The sequence below is a fragment of the Geotrypetes seraphini genome, chromosome 1 (assembly GCF_902459505.1).
Source record: "Geotrypetes seraphini chromosome 1, aGeoSer1.1, whole genome shotgun sequence".
NCBI classification, from domain to species: Eukaryota; Metazoa; Chordata; class Amphibia; order Gymnophiona; family Dermophiidae; genus Geotrypetes; species Geotrypetes seraphini.
This window is the reverse complement of record NC_047084.1, coordinates 513,739,447-513,759,524: the sequence shown is the minus strand read 5'-3', so window position 1 is coordinate 513,759,524 and position 20,078 is coordinate 513,739,447. Positions and strand designations below refer to the sequence as shown.

The window sequence follows — 20,078 nt, the reverse complement described above, 5'->3', positions numbered from 1 at the left end:
AATAATAGAACGGACAGGCTGAGAAAGGAGAGCGTGAGCCGAAGTCAGCCCGAGAGATACCAAGCTGTCAGGTGCAGAGACTGTAAGCTGGGATGAAGTAGCGTTTGCTGATGCTGTGTAAGTAGTGAAGGAAACAGTGGAAGAGGTATGGGTTCCCTGGAACTGAGTTGAAGCAGAAGGGGGAACCAATGCTGTCTGGGCCACCGTGGAGCGATGAGAATCATGGTGGCTTGTTCCCTCTTGAGCTTGAATAGTGTGCGCAGCATGAGCGGAAGAGGAGGGAATGCATAAAGGAAGAGATTGGTCCAATCCAGGAGAAATGCATCGGGTTCCAGACGGTGAGGAGAGTAAAGTCTGGAGCAAAACAGGGGCAGTTGATGGTTGTGGGGAGCTGCAAAAAGATCCACTTGAGGTGTGCCCCATTGAGAGAAAATGGACTGGAGAGTCGAAGGGTCGAGAGTCCATTCGTGAGGTTGAAGAATTCTGCTGAGATTGTCTGCTAAGCAATTCTGTTCCCCTTGGATGTAGACTGCCTTCAGGAATAGGTGACGAGCAGTCGCCTAGGTCCAAATCCTTTGAGCTTCCTGACACAAGAGACGGGATCCCGTCCCTCCCTGTTTGTTGATGTAGTACATTGCAACTTGGTTGTCTGTGCAAATGAGAAGTACCTGAGGAAAAAGAAGATGTTGAAAAGCTTTGAGGGCATAAAACATCGCTCTGAGTTCCAGGAAATTGATGTGGTGTTTCTTTTCCTGGGTGGTCCAAAACCCCTGAGTTTGGAACTCGTTCAAGTGAGCTCCCCATGCATAGGGGGAGGAATCCGTGGTGATGACCAGTTGATGAGGAGGTAGATGGAACAGCAGACCTCTGGATAGATTTGAGGATGTCAACCGCCAAAGAAGCGACTGTCGAAGAGACGAGGTCACAGATATGAGTTGTGAAAAAGGATCCGTCGCTTGGGACCACTGGGTCGCTAAGGTCCATTGAGGAGTACGCAGGTGGAGACGTGCGAAGGGTGTGACATGTACTGTGGAGGCCATGTGTCCCAAGAGCACCATCATGTGATTTGCAGAGATGGAAGTTTGCTGGAACACCTGCTGACAGAGATGAAGGATGGTGTGAAGGCGGTTTGGAGGAAGAAACGCCCTCATCCGAATAGTATCCAGAATGGCTCCAATGAATTGAAGTCGCTGAGTTGGAATGAGGTGCGACTTGGGTAGATTGATTTCGAACCCCAACAGTCGAAGGAAGTGAATGGTCTGATTGGTGGCTATGTGAACGGCCTGAGGAGAAGGAGCCTTGATGAGCCAGTCGTCCAGATAAGGGAAGACTTGAAAGTTGTGGGAGCGGAGATAAGCTGCGACCACAATCAGACATTTGGTGAATACCCTGGGAGAGGAGGCTAGGCCGAAGGGTAACACCTTGTATTGGTAATGATGTTGGTTGACAAGGAAGCGAAGATATTGTCTGGACATCATATGAATTGGAATGTGAGTATACGCCTCCTTGAGATCAAGGGAACATAGCCAGTCTTCCTGAGAAAGAAGAGGGTATAGGGTGGCAAGAGATAACATCTTGAACTTCTCCTTGACCAGACATTTGTTGAGATCCCTGAGATCTAATATTGGTCTGAGATCTCCGGTCTTTTTGGGTACGAGAAAGTACCGGGAATAAAATCCCAGGCCTTGCTGGTCTAGAGGAACTGGTTCGATTGCATTGAGAAGAAGGAGGGATTGAACCTCCTGAGCAAGGAGGAGGGACTGAGCCTTGTTGGAAGCAGACTCTTTTGGCAGACTTAATGGTGGAGGAGTCTGAAAGTTTAGGGAGTAGCCGTGGCCGATGATAGCAAGTACCCACTGGTCGGAGGTGATTGCTTCCCAGCGAGAAAGAAAAACCTGTAGTCGACCTCCTATGGGCTGAGGTAGAGGACATGAGGGAGGAAGACTGGCAATGCCCTGGAGAAGAGAGTCAAAAGGGCTGTGTCGGCTTAGGTTGAGGAGCAGGCTTTACAGTAAGCTGTTGTTGCTGACGGGCCTGTTGCTGCTGTTGACGCTGTCTGCGAGGTTGAGGGGGATGAGGCTGAGCCGGTCGAGCAGAAAACCTCCTTTGATATGAAGATTGTTGCCTGAATGGACGAGGAGGAGGAGGTTTCTTCTTGTTTTTCAACAAGGTGTCCCACCTAGTTTCATGGGCGAGAGCTTTTGCGTGGTGGTATCCATGGACTCCCCAAACAGCTCATCCCCTAGGCAAGGCGCATTGGCAAGCCGGTCCTGGTGGTTTACATCCAGGTCTGAGACCCGTAGCCATGCCAACCTTCTCATTGCCACAGACATAGCAGTAGCCCGTGATGTCAGTTCAAAAGTATCATAAATTGAACGGACCATAAACTTCCTGAGTTGCAAAAGACTAGAGGTACATTGCTGAAAAGCAGGAAGTTTACGGTCCGGAATATACTTTTGAAAAGAGGTCACCTGTTGAATGAGATGCTTCAGGTAAAAAGAGAAGTGGAATGCGTAATTACCTGAACGGTTGGCCAGCATCGCATTTTGGTAAAGGCGTTTCCCAAATTTATCCATGGCCTTTCCTTCTCTGCCAGGAGGGACAGAGGCATATACACTGGCTCCTGCAGATTTTTTTAGGGTTGACTCTACCAACAGAGATTCATGGGGAAGTTGGTGCTTGTCAAATCCTGGAATTGGAATCACTATATACAGAGATTCCAGTTTTCTTGGGGCTCCTGGAATCGTCAAAGGAGTTTCCAGATTCTTATAAAAAGTTTCCCTCAAGATGTCATGGAGGGGCAACTTTAAAAACTCTTTAGGAGGTTGGTCAAAATCCAAAGCATCCAGAAATGCCTTGGATTTTTTAGAGTCAGACTCCAATGGAATAGAAAGGGTGTCTGACATCTCCTTTAAAAATTTGGTGAAGGAGTGCTCTGGCTTAGCAGCAGGATCCTGCACTGATGGTTCATCCTCATCAGATGTGTAATCTTCCTCGGTACCGAGGGGATCATCTGAGTCGTCCCACAAGTCAGGGTCCCGTACCGATTGGAAACGGCCCTGGGAAAGTGGAGATGTTTCAGTATGCTTAGTCTTGCGTACCGATTTACCTGAACGGGTGGAGACGGTACCTGGGGAATGTAGTACGGTACGGGGTTCAGAGAACGGTACCGGGTCAGAAACCATAGGAGTAGTACGCCGCTTCGGTTCCGCTGACAGAACAGGCATGGATAAAGATTTGTGCGGTGCCGAAACAGTCGATGTTAATAAAAGAGGCTGATCGACAGACGGCACCGAAGGCTCAGTCGGTACCGATACTGGAAGGTTCGGAGTCAACAGAGCCGGGAGCAAGTGTTGGAGTTGCTCCTTAAGCTGGACCTGGAGGATAGAGGCAATGCGCTCATCCAACGTTGGTCCCGATGGCACCGGTACCGGTTTTTTCTTGCTCAGTACCTTCGGTGCCGCTCGATGCTCGGGTGAAGTCGATGCCGATGACAAGGCAGTGACTTCAATGGGAGCGGAGCGCTTACGGGGCCGGCGCTCAGTCTGCAGGACTTGGCTCACTGCATGCTCGACTGGCGGGCTTAGAACAGTAGGGGAAGGCTTCTTAGCCGGCTTACCTACAGGAGTCGACACCGGCGATGTATCTTGTGGTGCCGAGGCAGTCGGAGTCGATTTGGAGGAAGTCGTCGACGTCGATACCGGTGCAACTTCCATAGCGGTACCGAAAAGGATCCGCTGCTGAATTTGATGATTTTTTAAAGTTCTTTTTTGTAAAGAACTACAGCGGGTGCAGGTTTCAGCCCTATGGTCCGGACCCAGACACTGGGGGCACCACTTGTGCGGGTCGGAGAGGGAGATAGGGCGCGCACACCGCTGACACTTTTTGAAACCCGGTGACGGGGGCATGAAGGGAAAAACTGCTGTAGCAAAATCGAAGCCCGAGGCTTCGATGGTGCCAACAGGCCCCGCCGGGGCAGATCGATAAAAAATGAAAAATAAAACGATTTTTTTTTTTTTTTTTTACACAAACGGTAAATAAAAAAGAAAGAAAGAAATTATGAAGAGAAAAATACGCGCGAGCGGGAAGGCAAGTGAAAAGAGAAAAAACTTCCAACAGCCGTTGGAAACACGCGTCTTCTTAGCTCCGCGGAATTAAGAAAACTGGGGACCGCGCGCCTCTGTCGGGCGGGAAGGCACTCGCGCACGCACGGTGCGGCCAAGCTAGAACTTTCTAAAGTTCTTAGAGTGCAATCACTCTAAAATTGTCCGTACCGGGGCTCCGTCGGTGTCGTCACCCATCAGTCAAGAATATGCTGCCTGCTTGTCCTGGGATAAGCATAACATTGAGAGAGGCACTGTGTGACACAAGGGTTAGAGCTACAGCCTCACAACCTTGAGGCTGTGGGTTCAAATCCCTCACTGTTCCTTGTGACCCTGGGCAAGTCACTTCCCTATGATAAAGTTACTGAATGTAAACCACTTAGGATATAAGTGTTATATAAATAAATGAATATCACATAGTGACACTTGCTACCCTGCATACTCCAAGATATAGCACTATCACAGAAGACTCAAATAGCTTAAAATTGTAACACTTAAGATTTAACTCTTCCTGAAAGGGAAATTCTACAAAACACCTGAAGTCCCAAGCCCAAGTCTTCTGAGGGCAGGCTGCAGAACAGCATGGCTAAGTAAAGGAAAGAAAATTATCAGGTAAAATAAATTCTCTTTCCTTACTATCAGCTCCATTGTTCTGCACAAGTGGGACCTACCAAAGTAGATAAAGAGGTCCCACAAGTGTTTAAAAAGGGATTCTATTGGTTGAGACGGATTTGATCTATTAGTTCTTGTTTAGACTCTCAACCTTTACAAACTCTTCTACACACATCTGTCCTTTTTAGGATGGACTAATATAACTCAGTTTGTTGTGGTATTTCTTCTGTTAGTTAATGCTGTCTTCAAACATTGCAGAACTCTGTGGCTAGATTTCTCTGCAAGGCTAAACTCTTTATGACCACATTTAGCCATTGTTGATTCATCTACACTGGCTTCCAGTACAGTACAGGTGCTGTTTCAAAAAAAGAAAAAAATACCATCTCACCTTTAAAGCTTTACAAACAGGCAATCATATCTAGCTTCAATTACTATTCCTTACACACCATCACAAACACCGTGCTCCCTAGATTCTAACAGATTAGTTCTTCTACCACCCAGATTAGCACATTATGAATCCACCCATGCTGCTATTTTTTTTTTTTTATCTCCCTGCTTCTCTGGAACAATCTTCTATCACACATAATAATAATAATAATAATAATTTATTTCTTATATACCGCTATACCTTAAGTTCGAAGCGGTTTACAGTGAAATCGTGTCTAGAGGGAGTACAGGGTTAACAGAAGGATACAGGATATTACAAAGTGGGCAGGTACTGGGTGGTTACAATAAGGTACGAAATATTAACACGAAAAAACAGTTACAGTATGTTTACAATGAGGTACAGGGTACTGGGGTGTTTACAGAAAGGTTAACACGAAAAACAGTTACAGTGTGTTTACAATGAGGTACTGGGGTGTTTACAGAAAGGTACAAGATATTAACAAGAGACCGGTTACAGGATGTTTACAATAAGATACAGGAAAGTATAAGGTGAGCGGGTGCTGGGGTGATTACAGTAAGGTTCAAGATATTGACAAGAGAACAGTTATAGGATGTTTACAATCAGATACAGGATGTTATACTAAGTTATAGGATGATACAATATGAACAGTTACTAAGGATCAGTGCTGTTTACAGCTAGATATATATGATAAGCGTAAGAGAGGTAAAGCATAAGACGTTGGGGGAAAGGACTTTCGATGTGGTTTATAATTGGTAGGGGGAGGGTTTAGGTGGTGTTGAAGAGGCGGGTCTTCAGAGATTTTCTGAAGTCCACGTATGATGTGGCTTCAAGTATTGGTTTTGCTAGCCATGTGTTCAGTTGAGCTGCCTGAACACATGGCTAGCATACATACATGAAAACATGCATACAGAACTTTCATTTCCAAGATTTAAATCACTTTTAAAAGCATTCTACTTCCAAAAACCCTTCAATGTTTTTAAAGACTGAAGACTCACATGGCTCAGTTTGAGGCATTAGCTGGAGAACTGTAATAACATAAATTTTAGATATAAAGTTTATTTTAATATAGTTTTGAATGGATGTCTAGTGTGATTGTTTTACTTTACTTTCTTAATCTGGCATTCTTTTTCTTTTAATATGATTTATTTGTTTTGTAAGTTGCTGTGACTTTCGACAATCAGCGGGGTATCAAGTGCATAATAAACATAAACATGAAGGACAGCCCTGCCAAAGTCCAAACAGGTCCTGACTGCCTTATCCAATCTGTAGTGTTTGACAAATGAATGGAGCGATGTGTTTTGCTGATTGATAAAATTGTAACTTTTTCCCTCTTCCCCTTTAAATTATGTCTGTCACTAAACCACATGCCCTAAGAAAATTTATAAGTAATTTGACTTTTTATTTGTGTTTTAATAACATCCGTTGTCTAAAATTGTTGTTTTAAAACTGTTCTAATATTGTCTGTTACCTCATAAGCTGTTTTTAAATTTGTTAATCGCTTAGAATGTTATATAGGCGATTCATCAAATAATAAACTTGAACTTGAACCATGTCGCCACCCTACAAATTCGCATATCACAATAACCATGACCATGTCATAACCAGGCCTTCAGGCACCCAGACAATGGCCATGCAACCAGCGATGACCATGTTGCAACCAGGCCTTCAGGCACCAGACAATGGCCATGCAACCAGCGATGACCATGTTGCAACCAGGCCTCCAGGCACCAGACAATTCTTGCATATGTAGGCTGTCTCAATAGCTGCCTTGATCCACATTACTAGGGAAGCCTTGGAAACTGCCTGGCCCTCCTTTGGGCCATGGAAAAGAATAAAGAGGTGATCTGAGAGGCAAAAACCATTATCTCCTCTAGGTAACATAACAACATCCTCTGGATGTCCAGCCTGTGGAGTCTCCAGCAGAGCCCTCTTCCATAAAAGCAGGGCAAACAAACTTGCTGAGTCACATGGAAAAGAGTGAGCACCTTAGGGAGAAAGGAAGGGACCATGCAAAGAGAAACTGAATCCTCCACAATGGAGATTATAGGGTCTGAAAAGATAGAATCTGCAGCTCGGAAACTTCGAGCTGAGGTGATGGTGACCAGAAGACCATCTTGAGAGCAAGATCTTTAATGGAGGCCAAGAACAGAGGCTCAAACAGAATTTCGGCCAGCACTCAAGAGAACTAGACTGAGGTCCCACAAAGAAAAGGGTAGCACACATTGGGTAGCACAAATGTGTCACACCTCTTAGGAAACAGGACATCTTCCCATGCAAAGCCAAGGCGGTACCTTTCACCTTACCCCAAAAGCTGGGCACAGCAGCCACCTGGAATTTTGGGAAGCTCAATGCCAGATCCTGGTCCAGTCCCCGCTGTAAGAATCCTAGAATAATCAAGGACATGAGCCCTCCAAGGAGACAGAGATGTGGAGGATTTCCAAGAGTAGAGAAGCATAGAAACTATTGTGGGAGAAAAACCATGCATTTCAAATCACCTCCTCACAATGGCTAGACTATAAGCCATAAGAGATCTTGATCTTCCATTTCAACCAGCCCTTGCCTGAGAAGACCCTGACCTCTGGGCAATGGGAGAGAGTCACCTTCAAAAGGTGCACAAGCTTTGTGCACCACAGCTGGTGAAGCCAATCCAGAGTCACCAGCAAGACTGGATGAGGATGACACGTAATCCTGTGCAACAGATGACCTATCAGAGGCAAAGGAAGGCACTGGAGAGGTTCCTCCATCAGCCACAGTTGAATTAGACCCTCTATCCTTGAGATGCTGGCTCTATCCAACTGAAGAAACATTGTTTCTGCATTGGCTGCAGAAGACATCAGATTGAACCACAGGGTCCTCAAAGGGCCAGGATGAGTTCCCCAGCATCTACTCCCCCAGATCAAGTGAGAAAGTCAGCTTGCAGATTGTCCTTGCCCACAATATGGACTGCTGTAAGTGTGCAGGTGTCTCTATACCCACCAACAGAGGAATACCTCACAAGGCCTCCACCAGACTCTTGGTACCTCCCTATTTGTTAATGTCAGACAATGCCACTACAGTGGCTTGCATCACCCTGAGCACCTTCCCTCAAAAGAACGGCAAGAATTCCAATAGGGCCAGATGAATCACCAGGGTCTCCAAATGATTGATGTTTCCAAGCTGCTCCTGTTTCCAAGTTCCCTGAGCCACATGGCCCAGCCGAGGAGACTCACACACAGGCAACTCAATTAGGTTTTTATTTTTTATTTATTTATAGCCTGGTAGCTGCAGGAAAGCCCAGGAGAAAGACACCCAAACAGGATGGGTGGACAAAGAGGAATGAGGAGACTGAATACCAGTAGGACTGAGCATAACACTCACCTAATAGACACATAGTGGAGCCAAGATTCATGCTCGACCAGATTTGGTACAGGGACTGAATAATCAGGGCGTGGCCCTTAAGTGTAACCAAGCTGTACAGCTAAGCCATGGACAGGAACATTAGATAGCATGACCTACCATTCATTGAGATAGAGAAAACACTGGGTCTCTCCAGGGTGCACTACCAGCTAATAATGGTGGTTACTGATAAACTCAGGTTTTTTTCTATCTCCATCTGCTGGTTTCATAATAATTTCTATATTTTGTAGTGTGGCAACGATGACAGATGTTCCCTTTAAAGAAGATCATTTGGATTGAAATGCTTAAATCAGGGGTGTCCAATGTCGGTCCTCGAGGGCCGCAGTCCAGTCGGGGTTTCAGGATTTCCCCAATGAATATGCATGAGATCTATTTGCATGCACTGCTTTCAATGCATATTCATTGGGGAAATCCTGAAAACCCGACTGGACTGCGGCCCTCGAGGACCGACATTGGACACCCCTGGCTTAAATGATTGTGAGAGTTGGGAGTTTTTGAAGTTCTGCCATTTGTAGACATATTTGTGGGTTTTTTGAAGATTACGAGACACAAAATGTATTTATTAATTTATAGTAGTTTAGATTTTTGGAGATTAAAGATAGAAGGTGGGATATATATGATTAGAGCTGTGATCCCAGGATGGGAATCTGGAATAACAGTGTGTTATAAGAGATCCTATGATCTGAGTAACAGATGCACTATGATATACCCATATTTTTAGGCTAATTTATTTTGTTAGTTTTTTTGAGTTGAGTCATTTCAATTGGTGATTAAAGATAAGTCAAATTAATCATGAACATGGTTACACTCTGCTCTTAACAGTAGGTTTCAAGTTTCAAGTTTATTAGGTGACTTGATTAATCGCTTAATCAAACTTCTAAGCGATGTACACATTAAAATTTACATTTGTTAGGGGACAATACAATACATACAAATACTTGAATAAGACTAAGTTGCACTCAGTTTAACATATTCTAAACATTGGGTAAGGAGGGATGAAATACAATTCATAAAGTAAAGAAGAAACATTAAGGGAAAATACAAGAGGGTAATAAATAAAAAAGGTATAATAAAGTAAAGTGGAGTAATAAGATAATAAAATTAGGTTGCAAAGGCATCTTTAAAAAGGAAAGTTTTTAAGTTACTTTTAAATTTCCCAAATTCCTTCTCCTCCCTTAAATAAATAGGGAGGGCATTCCAAGTCTGTGGTGCTGTACATGAAAAAATAAATTGTTGTCTCGTGTTAATAATTTTCAGTGAGGGAATAGACAGTAAGTTTTGTTCGTTGGATCTTAAAATTCTCCTTGCAGAATATGGAATTAGTAACTTAAATAAAAATGCGGGGGTCATATTATATAGGGTTTTAAAGATGATTATACAGGTACTTTACAGTGTTATTATAGGGTAGGAGGGGATAACACAGACTTGTGCAGAACAATGGGGCTGATGCTAAGGAAGCAATATTGTCTTACAAAGTTAATGCATCTATAAATACAGAAATGTAAAGATAGCCCAGTACATCACAAAACATACTGATTTGATTCCATGAGATTGGGACTATACTTTGCAAACTTAGCGATGAAAACCTACATATTGCTTAGCCTCTCCAACATCATTTATTTATTTATGGTATTTGATATACCATTTTAAAAAAATATCCAGTGAAATGGTTCACAAATTAGAGGTCCAGCATTACAATCCAACCTACTCAAAATAAAAGAAAATATTCTTTTAAGAACTGAGAGATAAGAAGGTACAATCTGTTGACCTATTGACCTAAAATGCTAATGTAAAGTACAGGTACAAGATCCTTTAGCTGAAATTCTAAAAACTGAAAAGCTCCAAAAATTGTAAGATCAAATGACTATGACTGATTAAGGTAAGTATAGGCATTTAAATAGCTACACTTGTTTAATCCCTTTTAGTATCTTCAAAACTCTTCAATAACAATTAACTAAGAAGGAAGGTTGGTTCTTTAAGGAACATGTGTGTGCCGTGATGGTTCCCTTCATTATCGTTGCTCCATTATCTTCGGACATGGCCGTGACAAAGGTGTACTGAGCACATCACATCACATTTGAATATTTAATAACATTTTAGAAATTTGAACCATTTAAGAAATATCAAAATAAAATAAATAATAGGGCATTATTTTGTAATATTAGGGCTCTCTCTGACTAGGGGGCAGTTGCCCTAGTTGTACTCTCCTAACACTATTCTTGTCTAGGGGATACTTGATGAAGTTACAGGGAAACACTTTTTAAAACCAATAGGAGGAAATATTTTTTCACTCCGAGAATAGCTAAGCTCTGGAGAAAAAGTCCTTAGTCTGTTATTGAGACAGACATGGGGCAAGCCACTGCTTACCCTGGATCAGTAGCATGGAATGTTGCTACTCTGAGTTTTGGCCAGGTACTAGTGACCTAGATTGGCTACCATGAGAATAGGCTACTGGGCTTGATGGACCGTTGGTCTGACCCAGTAAGGCTATTCTTAAGTGTGACTGAAGTATTCTGTTAAACTTATCAGGGAGTAAATCAAGTTTTCTTGAATCCTATGCCTATCCTAAGCAGCTCTGTTGAAGGAGATATGGACACTAAGCACTTTTCAAAGAAGACATATTTTACTTTAAAGAGTTATTGCAACATGATGTTTATATTTAAGATTGATTTTATTGATGGACTATGCTGAGGTATTCGGTTAGCATTATTTTTCTGTGTAGCATTCTGTAGTAATTTGGCTTATTGAGTTTTCTCGATAGTAGAGGGGATATTTGTGAAGGGGAAAGGAGACCTTACTCTGTACTATTTGTATTTATAAAATGACAATTGAACAGAATATTGTTTCTTTTTATACTTTAATAAGTTCAATATAAAATCATAACTAGTCAAGACTTGTGCAGATGGGATCAGACAGTTTGCAGGGATGGGGCGGGGACTGAACTGATGAGGATGGGGCAGGGACAAATTTTTCCTAGTGCATTCTCTATACAAGTATAACCTTCACAGGTAGGGGAACAAGGTGGGAAAGCTGCTAGCAAATTTGGTGAGACAAAGGGAAGCAAAACAAGTCATAACACACATTTAAGATCCCGGCTGGCCAAAAACTTACAAATAAGAAGGATATCCAGGCTGACTTTGTGAGCTTCTATAGGTCTCTTTACGATAAAAGTCATTCCGATATGGAGCAAAGAAATGCCTTTTTTCAGGATCTTCAGCTCCCTTGCCTTGCTCATGAACAGAGGGAACTCCTAAACACCCCAGTTTCAGATGAGGAAATAATGCATGCGATCTGACATCTGAAACTTGCCAAAGCCCCTAGTCCAGATGAATTGGGTTCTGAATTTTATAAAATTTTGGGTGCCTGAGTAATTCAGCCATTGCAAGCTGTATGTTGGGATTTTTGTGAGTTGGGAGAAGATGATGCATGCGCATATCGTAGTGCTGCTCAAACTGGGGAGAGATAAGGAACTCTTGGGATCTTATAGGCCCATCTCCTTGCTCAATCAGGACATTAGTGGATATGTTTTAGAAATGTTAATTTATTTGATGCTCTCAAACTCTGCCAGTGGCAGATCTGTGACGTGTGCTGTGCCGGGAGTTGTATTAAAACTTGCACTAAAATGTGACTGTTTGCTATCAGGCCGCTTCAGAGACTTTTCTATCTCTTAAATTTGTTTTATTTTATTTTTTTAATCTTCTTTCATTATTTCTATTTCTTTGAATTTTGATCTTGGAAATGTATTATATGTTGTTATTACATATTTTTAGTTTATTGGGTACTTTAGCTAGATTGTGAGCCTTCGGGACAGATAGGGTGATTTTCTCATGTACCTAATTTCATTTTAGTTTGATACTTCGTAAACTGCTTAGGTCAGTAAAATGCGGGAGCAATATATCAAATCTTAAATAAACATTAAAATATTTGCATCTATAACGGCCAAGCATTTGGGACGAGTATTGCCTTCTCTCATTCATACTGATCAAACCAGTTTCGTTCCTGGAAGGTGTGCATCTACTAATATTCTCCGGATGTTCGCTGTCCTGTTAACTCATGGAAATCAGCAGGGGATGCTATTATAGCGAGCCTGGATGCTGAAAAAGTGTTCGATAAAATACTCTGGGAATACCTTTTCTGGGTCCTCCTGCAGTTCGGTATTATGGGGGAGATTTTGAAGGGGGTGAAAACGTTCTATAGTGGCCCTACTGCTTAAATTCTTATTAATGGTGTTCTCACCCTGGTATTTCAGCTTGAGGGAAACTCGTCAGGGCTGCCCTGCCCACTATGCTGTTCATGCTCTCATTGGAGCCTTTAGCATCATAAATTAGACGTCTATCTGCCTGACCTACCTTTATACAATGTAGCAGCGATTTTGCAGTGGATTCATGAGTATTTACATATGTCCCGGATCATTTTTGGTCTGATCATGCCCACCGGTCTCCCTTTTTTGCTGCAGCTCTTGAAATTGGACTGGGATTGGTGGCAATCTAAAGTGGAGAGAGCGGTGGGCCCAGCCCTGTTTTTGGAAGTTCAAGCCAGTTCCAATTTCCCAGTGGACCAGGGTGACACAGCTTTCTCTGGTTGGGTGGAGAGGGGCTGCAGATATATTGGGCAACTCTATAATGCTGCGAATGGTATTAGTATTTCCTTTCCGCAGGCCTAGCAGCAGTGGACGCTTTCCCCACCACTATTTCTTTCAGTATCTGCAGCTCAGACACTATTATGCCTCCCTCAGAGGCAGCTCTGGATGTCATAACCCACTCAACATAATAAGTTGGCACATTGTTATGCCTTGGGTAGGAAACACTGACAGGATCCGTTTCTGGATCAGCTGGCTTCTTCCTAAACTACATTACTTGGGGAAGAGGATACTAGGGAGGAATTATCAGCAGGTTTTGTTAATGCTTTTATCATCACTCCCAGCGTGGGCTTACTAGAGATTCAGTTCAAGATAATGTACTCCATAAAGTTTACATCACTAAAATCAGGGGGAAACAGATGAGTCCTTGGGAGATTGATACTCGTATCAAGTGTCAGCTTACTGCTGGCACTCTAACACATCACTTTGTGAAGTGTAGTACCCTCTATGCCAGGGGTGTCCAACCTTTTAGCTTCCCTGGGCTGCATTGGCTGAAAAAAATGTTTCTGGGGCCGCACAAATGCTGCAACAAGACAGAGGAGGGAGCCGGCAAGACAGTAAAAACCCAGGGGCAGCAGAGGAAAACACTGCATCACCCTCGACCGGGGCCACACAAAATACTTTACAGGGGCCTGCTCTATGCTTTCTGGCTGGAAGTCTTATCTGATTTGGAAAGAGTGTTGGATTTCACTTGGTCTTACAAGGTGTTATTAATGAGTTTAGATTTAGATAGGGACCTGGCAAGCCAAGGGGTGGGGGATTATCAAAAATATTTTATCCATCTGGCCCTTGTCCTAGTTAAGAAAACCATCTTGTTGCATTGGTTGGGGGAAAACCCGCCTCCTTTTAGACAATGGCAGTTAATGCTGCCGATGGCTCAGTGGGAACAGGCTAGATTTCAGCACAGAAGGGACTCTCATAAAGCCTACTATTTACTGTGGAAGAAATATGTGTCATTGACATCTAGAGCAGGGGTGTCTAACCTTTTGGCTTCCCTGGGCCGCACTGGCCGAAAAAAATGTTTCTAGGGCTGCATAAACGCTGCAGCAAGACAGAGGAGGGAACTGGCAAGATGGTAAACACCTGGGGGCAGCAGAGGAAAACACTGCATCACCCTTGACCAGGGCCGGACAAAATACTTCACAGGGCCGCAGGTTGGACACCCCTGATCTAGAGCTTAAGGATTCTGGTTGGGAGGTTGGGGGGGGGGGGGTTGAGGGGAAGGGGCAGAGGGGTATCTAGCTCTTAATGTAAAGGGTTTACTGTGTGTGGGGTATTTTTCTGCTTTTCTCTTGTTGCTTTATTTTATCTCATATTTTTCTTTTGTAGCAAATTATGGTTAATCTAGTGGCTAAAATTGTTCAGCTGTATTTACAATTAGGATACTATGTTAGGATATGCATGGTGGGCATCTGTGTTGCTGTGACTATTTGTCTCCTAGCATTTTATTGCATGTTCTTACAGACAGTCCATTAAGTTTATTGCAGTGTTCTTCCTAGCATCTTTTAGCCAGGCGCTCTGCCCAACTAATTTAGGTGAGCGCCCGGCTGTCTTCCTCCAATGACACACTTCCCCCTCAGGATTAAGTAACATTTTGAAAAAAAAGTTCCATGCCGGCATTTCTACATCCCCTTCCCTCAAGGCGCCTCTCCCACGCTCCCTTTGAAACACATCCAAGGGCCCTGCTTCGGGGTCTGTACGGCTGACTTGCCTACGCGGTACAGCGCTGCCCAATTTGCCAATAGCCTGCATGTTTCCCCCTGGTCTCATCTTTAAAGCTAATTAACGGCAGCCTGCCAGAGGATCACCAGAGCTATGTTAGGATACTAGCAAATCTATCAGGCTGCCGTCGGCTTCCACAGCACATTATCTCTGCCGCGGTCCCGCCCCTGACGTCAGAGGAGGGGCGGGACTGTGGCAGAGGGAACGTGCTGGGGAGGTCGACGACAGCCTGCTAAGTTCACTATAGCACCGGCGATCCTCTGCAGGCTGCCATAATTAGCTTTAAATGTTGGTCTTCAACAAGCGGCTCTCTCGCTGGGTGCGGAAACAGTGGAGGTAAGGCCCCGCCTGTTGGGGTAAAGCTGTTTCCATCGTGAGGGCCCCGGCGGGATGGGGGTTGCCATAGAGATGCTGGATCTGGGGGGGGGGGCAAAGAGACAGAAAAGGACCTTGAGGAAGGGCAGGAAAGCAGACTTGAACCAAAAGGGAGGGGGAAGAGAGGGCAGATGCTGGACTAGAGTGGGTAGAGAGGGGAAACACCTTGAACCGAGGAGAGAGATATACGAGGCCCTGGGGAGGGGGAAAATAAAGAGAGTGAGAGAGACAAAGTCCTGGAACAAAGATGGAAGGACTCGAAATGTTAGCAGAAAATGTAGAGAGGGAGAAACCTGAAACAAAGGCAGATGTTGGACTTGGGAGTGTATAGAGGGAAGAGAAAGAGACTGCAGAGAGGTAGACAAATTCTGGACCAGGGAGGGAGGAAGGAGAGAAAGAGAGGAGAACAAACGCTGGACATATGGGATGGGGGGGGAGATTGTAAGCAGAAGAGAGAGAGAGAAAGGCCTGGGCCAAAGGGGAAAGACAGGCGGCAGATACTGGACTATGGGAGGTGTATACAGAACAGACAGATGGGGAGAGACCCTGAGGAAGAATAGAGAGATGCAAGAACATAACAGAGGAGGGAGAGAGAGGGAGACATGTTGCCAATAGGGGTGGAGGAGAGAGGAAGAAAAGTTGGACTCATGGAGGGACAGAGAGAGATGTTGGATGGGGAAGGGAATGAGGTCCGGACGAGAGGAAGCATGCAGGAGGCAGAAAGAAAAAAAATGTTTATGTACAGTCAGAAGGAAGTCCAACCAGAAACTAATTAAATCAACAGACAACAAAGGTAGGAAAAATGATTTTATTTTCAATTTCATAATCGAAATGTGTCAGTTTTGAGAATTTATAATCTTCTGTCTATATTTTGCACTATATTTGTCTATTTTTCTATAGTTGTTACTGAGGTGACATTGTATATTTTAAAGTCAACTGCCTTGACCTCTTTGAAAAATAAAACAAATATAAATGATAAATTAACAGTTTCTCTGCATACAGTGTGCTTTGTGTTTTTTTTTAATTTTGTGGTTACCATTATGAATTGATAAGATTATATTGTGTGTACATGAAAAATGAACGGAAGAAATTGCATTACAATTATAATGGGGATGGGGGTCAGGGGCAGAGCTTGGGCTGGGGTACTCGGTTGGTATTTGTTAGACTTAGGGGGTATTTGGCTTGAAGTTGAGAAACACTGATCTAGGTGACTATGGAGTTCACTCAGTAAGGGCCCCTTTTACAATGTCACAGTAGCAATTCTCCCATGGCAAATGCACTAAAGTCCATTCATTTCTTATGAGCTTCAGTGCATTTGCTGTGACAGAATTGCTATCGCAGCTTTGTATAAGGAGCCCTAAGGCAATAACTACTGTCTCTGTGCTATCTCTTAAACAAAAACCAGATTGCCGGGGATGCAAAGCATTAACTGATTCAACATGAGTTTGAAGTTGGTTGATTACCACTCTGTCAAGTACGGTAGTTTTGAAAGAAATGGAAGGTTATTCGGAATAAGTTATTTGGAATAAGAGTAGTTATTCGGAATAAGTAGTTATTCGGAATAAGAGAATCTGCATTACTTTTTTTCAAGGGTGACTTACGAATAAATGCTACTGGAACACTGCCTAATTGTCAAACCTTAAAAAAGGAAGTCATATTGAGCACTGGAAAATAATGAATAATAATTAATTAATAAAAATAGTGCACGTTTTAATTTTCCCCACCACCAAATTTCCCCATCCCATCCGGCTATTTTTTCATGTCACCCAGCTGGAAAAAATTTATGGGGAGAACACTGTTTATTGGTTGCACTAGGATGTCCCTTTTGGTCTCACATTGTACCACTGTGTTTTGTATTATGCATATTCATGGCTCCAGGTATCCCTCCCCCCTCACAGGTTCGGCACGGGTCACAAAGAGAGGAAGTTGCATCATAAGGAGGAGCCTGGCAGAGGGAAGTACCGTCAAGTAGGCATGTGTGCAGAGATCAGCTCGTTCTTCAAAGTGTGTGCCAGCAGGAGAGAGGGAGGGAGGCAGGCTGGACCCGCCGGACCCACGAGGGAGAGGGGGCCAGACCTACTGGACTCGCAAACAAGGGTGGGTGGGGGGCGGGCAGGGTAGCTGGAGCCGTCAGCCCAAGGAAGAGAGAGAGGGAATGCAAGGCAAAGCAGATGGGCAGGAAATAAGGGCACAGGAGGGGGCTGGGGCTGAAGGTAAGGGAGAGAGGTGTTTGACCTATGGAGGGGGCTGGAACTGAAGGGAAGGCAGAGAGCTACAGGACCTGCAGAAGGGTGAACTGGAAGGAAGGGGGGAGAAGTACAGCACCTGTGGAAGGGGAAGAGGTGCAGCATCTATGGAAGGGGGCTGCTGGAGGGAAGGTAGAGAGGTGCTGGACCTGTTGAGGGGAGGGGTAGAAGGGAAGAGAAGGAAAAAAGAGTTGCCATACTAAGCGGATGAAGGAAGAGGGAATGAAATACTGAACACAGCAGAGACAGGGAGAGACACAGTGAGATATCAGAAACACAGGGGAAATAATGCCTAAATGTTTGCATGCTGATGCAGATTTATGTTGGTGCTCTTATAGAAATGGCTCACTACCCACAGAAATATAATGCTTAAACACTGGTGCTTTGTTATAGAATTTACTCCTATATATACTAGCACTTTTTTAAAGCCATTTGCTGAGATGTGCTGCTGCTAAGTGCTATTTTAAAACCCAACCCCTTGATGACACAGATGCGAAACGGGGTCTCCCATTGGGGTGCTTCCAGTGTTTGTTTGAAGGAATGGACTGTGATTACAAAAGTTTCTCTGTTCTAGCTTGTCCAGATAAGTACTTATCTTTGATATGCTCTTTATGCTTCAATTTTGTAAGAAGTTTGCTATTTAATGTGGCATGGATTTTGTGCTCTGTTTTCTTGCTGGATACAGACTGTCTACTTCACACTGACTTTGTTACACTAACACTTCTCATAAAAGCAGACATTTTTTCCTTTTTAACCTGTTCTTCCCTTCTTGCATGTTCCTGCTGTGGATTGGGAAGGGATATTGCTGATGTTTTTGAAGTTCTTTTTATGACTAATGATGATTTGAGGGCTCACTCTTTTTACAGCGTTGCTCTGTTATGATGAGTGCCTTGATGGAATTGAGGTCTTTTTCTCCTTTACATTGATTGGCAGCAATTTTGCTTCCCTCTCACCAGAAAAAGGAGATTAAGTTTATAGTGTTTTTGTGATTTATTAATCATGTAGATAGCTCACAAGTCCATTCAGGCAGAAAAACAATGTACAGAACGTTCTCAGCACAACCAACCAAATTCCTAAATTTTGTTACTATAGCTGAAAAGAGCGCTATCATCTCATTAAATGCCAATGTGCAGAAACAAAATTCTATGGTTTTTAATGTTGTTTCAGATCATTTGATTGAACCATATCCATGTCATTCTCTCCTTGGTTGGGCTGAGAACTTCAGCACCTCCTCCTAAGTTATACCTGAGGCAGTGATTCACTTTAAAGCGAGGGATCTCAAAGTCCCTCCTTGAGGGCCGCAATCCAGTCAGGTTTTCAAGATTTGCACCAATGAATATGCATTGAAAGCAGTGCATGCACATAGATCTCATGCATATTCATTGAGGAAATCCTGAAAACCCGACTGGATTGCGGCCCTCAAGGAGGGACTCTGAGACCCCTGCTTTAAAGTCACAAGAGGAATCGGAGGGAGAAGCAGAATTTGAACCCTAGCTTCTTCCCTGATTCTCATGCTGCTGCTGTAACCACTCAGCTAATCTTCTACAGTTAGTAAGCCTGGTACACACCAACACATCTAGGGCAACTTATTTGTAAGCACATAAAAAAGACGTTTGGACCCTTCTCAGATACGCATTAATGTTCTCTTGCGGCAACTTACTGGGCGATTGTCCGCCAGCTCTCTGCTTACACAGCCACACAGCAGCATGATGTAAAGTTCTTGGCTTGTTCCAAGCCCTTTTCCAGCCTGAATCAGCCCTATCCCTCGGCACACCTGCTTTCCTATAGCCCTTTACCAGGCATTCTGCACGCCTCAATTCTTCCCGTCCCATAACTCTGGAATGCCTCTTCTCTCCCTCCCTCAACACTCCACCAGTGTTTTCCCATTTGCACTACAGACTCCCCAGAATCCCAAACACACTTTACTGCTTCCAGTAGTGCAGTCAGTACTAAACCTGACACGGATTTTGGAAATACGAGAAAAATACTAGATTTGTCGCTAAATAACAGAGATTAAAAAGTTAAACACATTTAAGTTTCCAGGACTCTTCGCCACCGAGATGCGACATCTGTCTTTTCTATTCTCCTCAATCCAGTATGCCTCTCCGTCCGTCGTCTCTCTCTCTCTCTTCCCCGTGTCACCCCGGACCTGGCATCCCACCTCTTCCTACCTTCAAACTTGTCTTTTAGCTCACCAGCATCTCTACCAGTTCACACAGCTTGCCTACCACCAGCTCCGGAGAGTTCCTTTTCCGGTGTCTCGTTCTCTCTGACGTACTTCCTATTTCCGGGGGCGGGACGCGGAAGAGGGAAGGAAGTGCAGAGGGACGAAGCAAGCAGTTTTATTTTAATATCTTTTGAGTTTCTTTTTTTTTTTCTAATTTGCAGAACAGAATGGTCAAGCAAAGGTTCCCTTGTGTGAGTTGTTGCTTCTGGCAGTAGTCGACATCTGCTATAGAGTTTCCAATCTGTACAAACCAGTTATTGGACCCATTGCATGTCTTCTGAAAACATGCTGTCCTTTTAACATAGAGTGTCTTCTTCAATATTTACCAGAAAAAAAAGAGTGGGTTCAT

At 43.8% G+C, this 20,078-nt stretch overlaps 1 protein-coding gene across 4 annotated transcripts in view; it reads right to left on the bottom strand.

Moving 5' to 3' along the window:
* The window catches only part of SECISBP2 (SECIS binding protein 2), a 112,804-nt gene extending 92,990 nt beyond the window's left edge, over positions 1-19,814 (bottom strand). Inside the window, exon 1 of one of the 4 annotated variants that reach the window (XM_033928797.1) lies at positions 19,674-19,814. Coding sequence is in view for 3 of the 4 variants with exons in the window: in XM_033928774.1 (XP_033784665.1) it covers positions 19,163-19,210 (48 nt within the window). In the remaining variant the exon portion in view is untranslated. Of the gene's footprint in view, positions 1-19,162; positions 19,274-19,673 lie in introns of those variants that run through there. The other 3 variants (XM_033928790.1, XM_033928774.1, XM_033928782.1) reach the window with 3 other exon arrangements.
* Between the last annotated feature and the right edge of the window lie 264 nt (positions 19,815-20,078).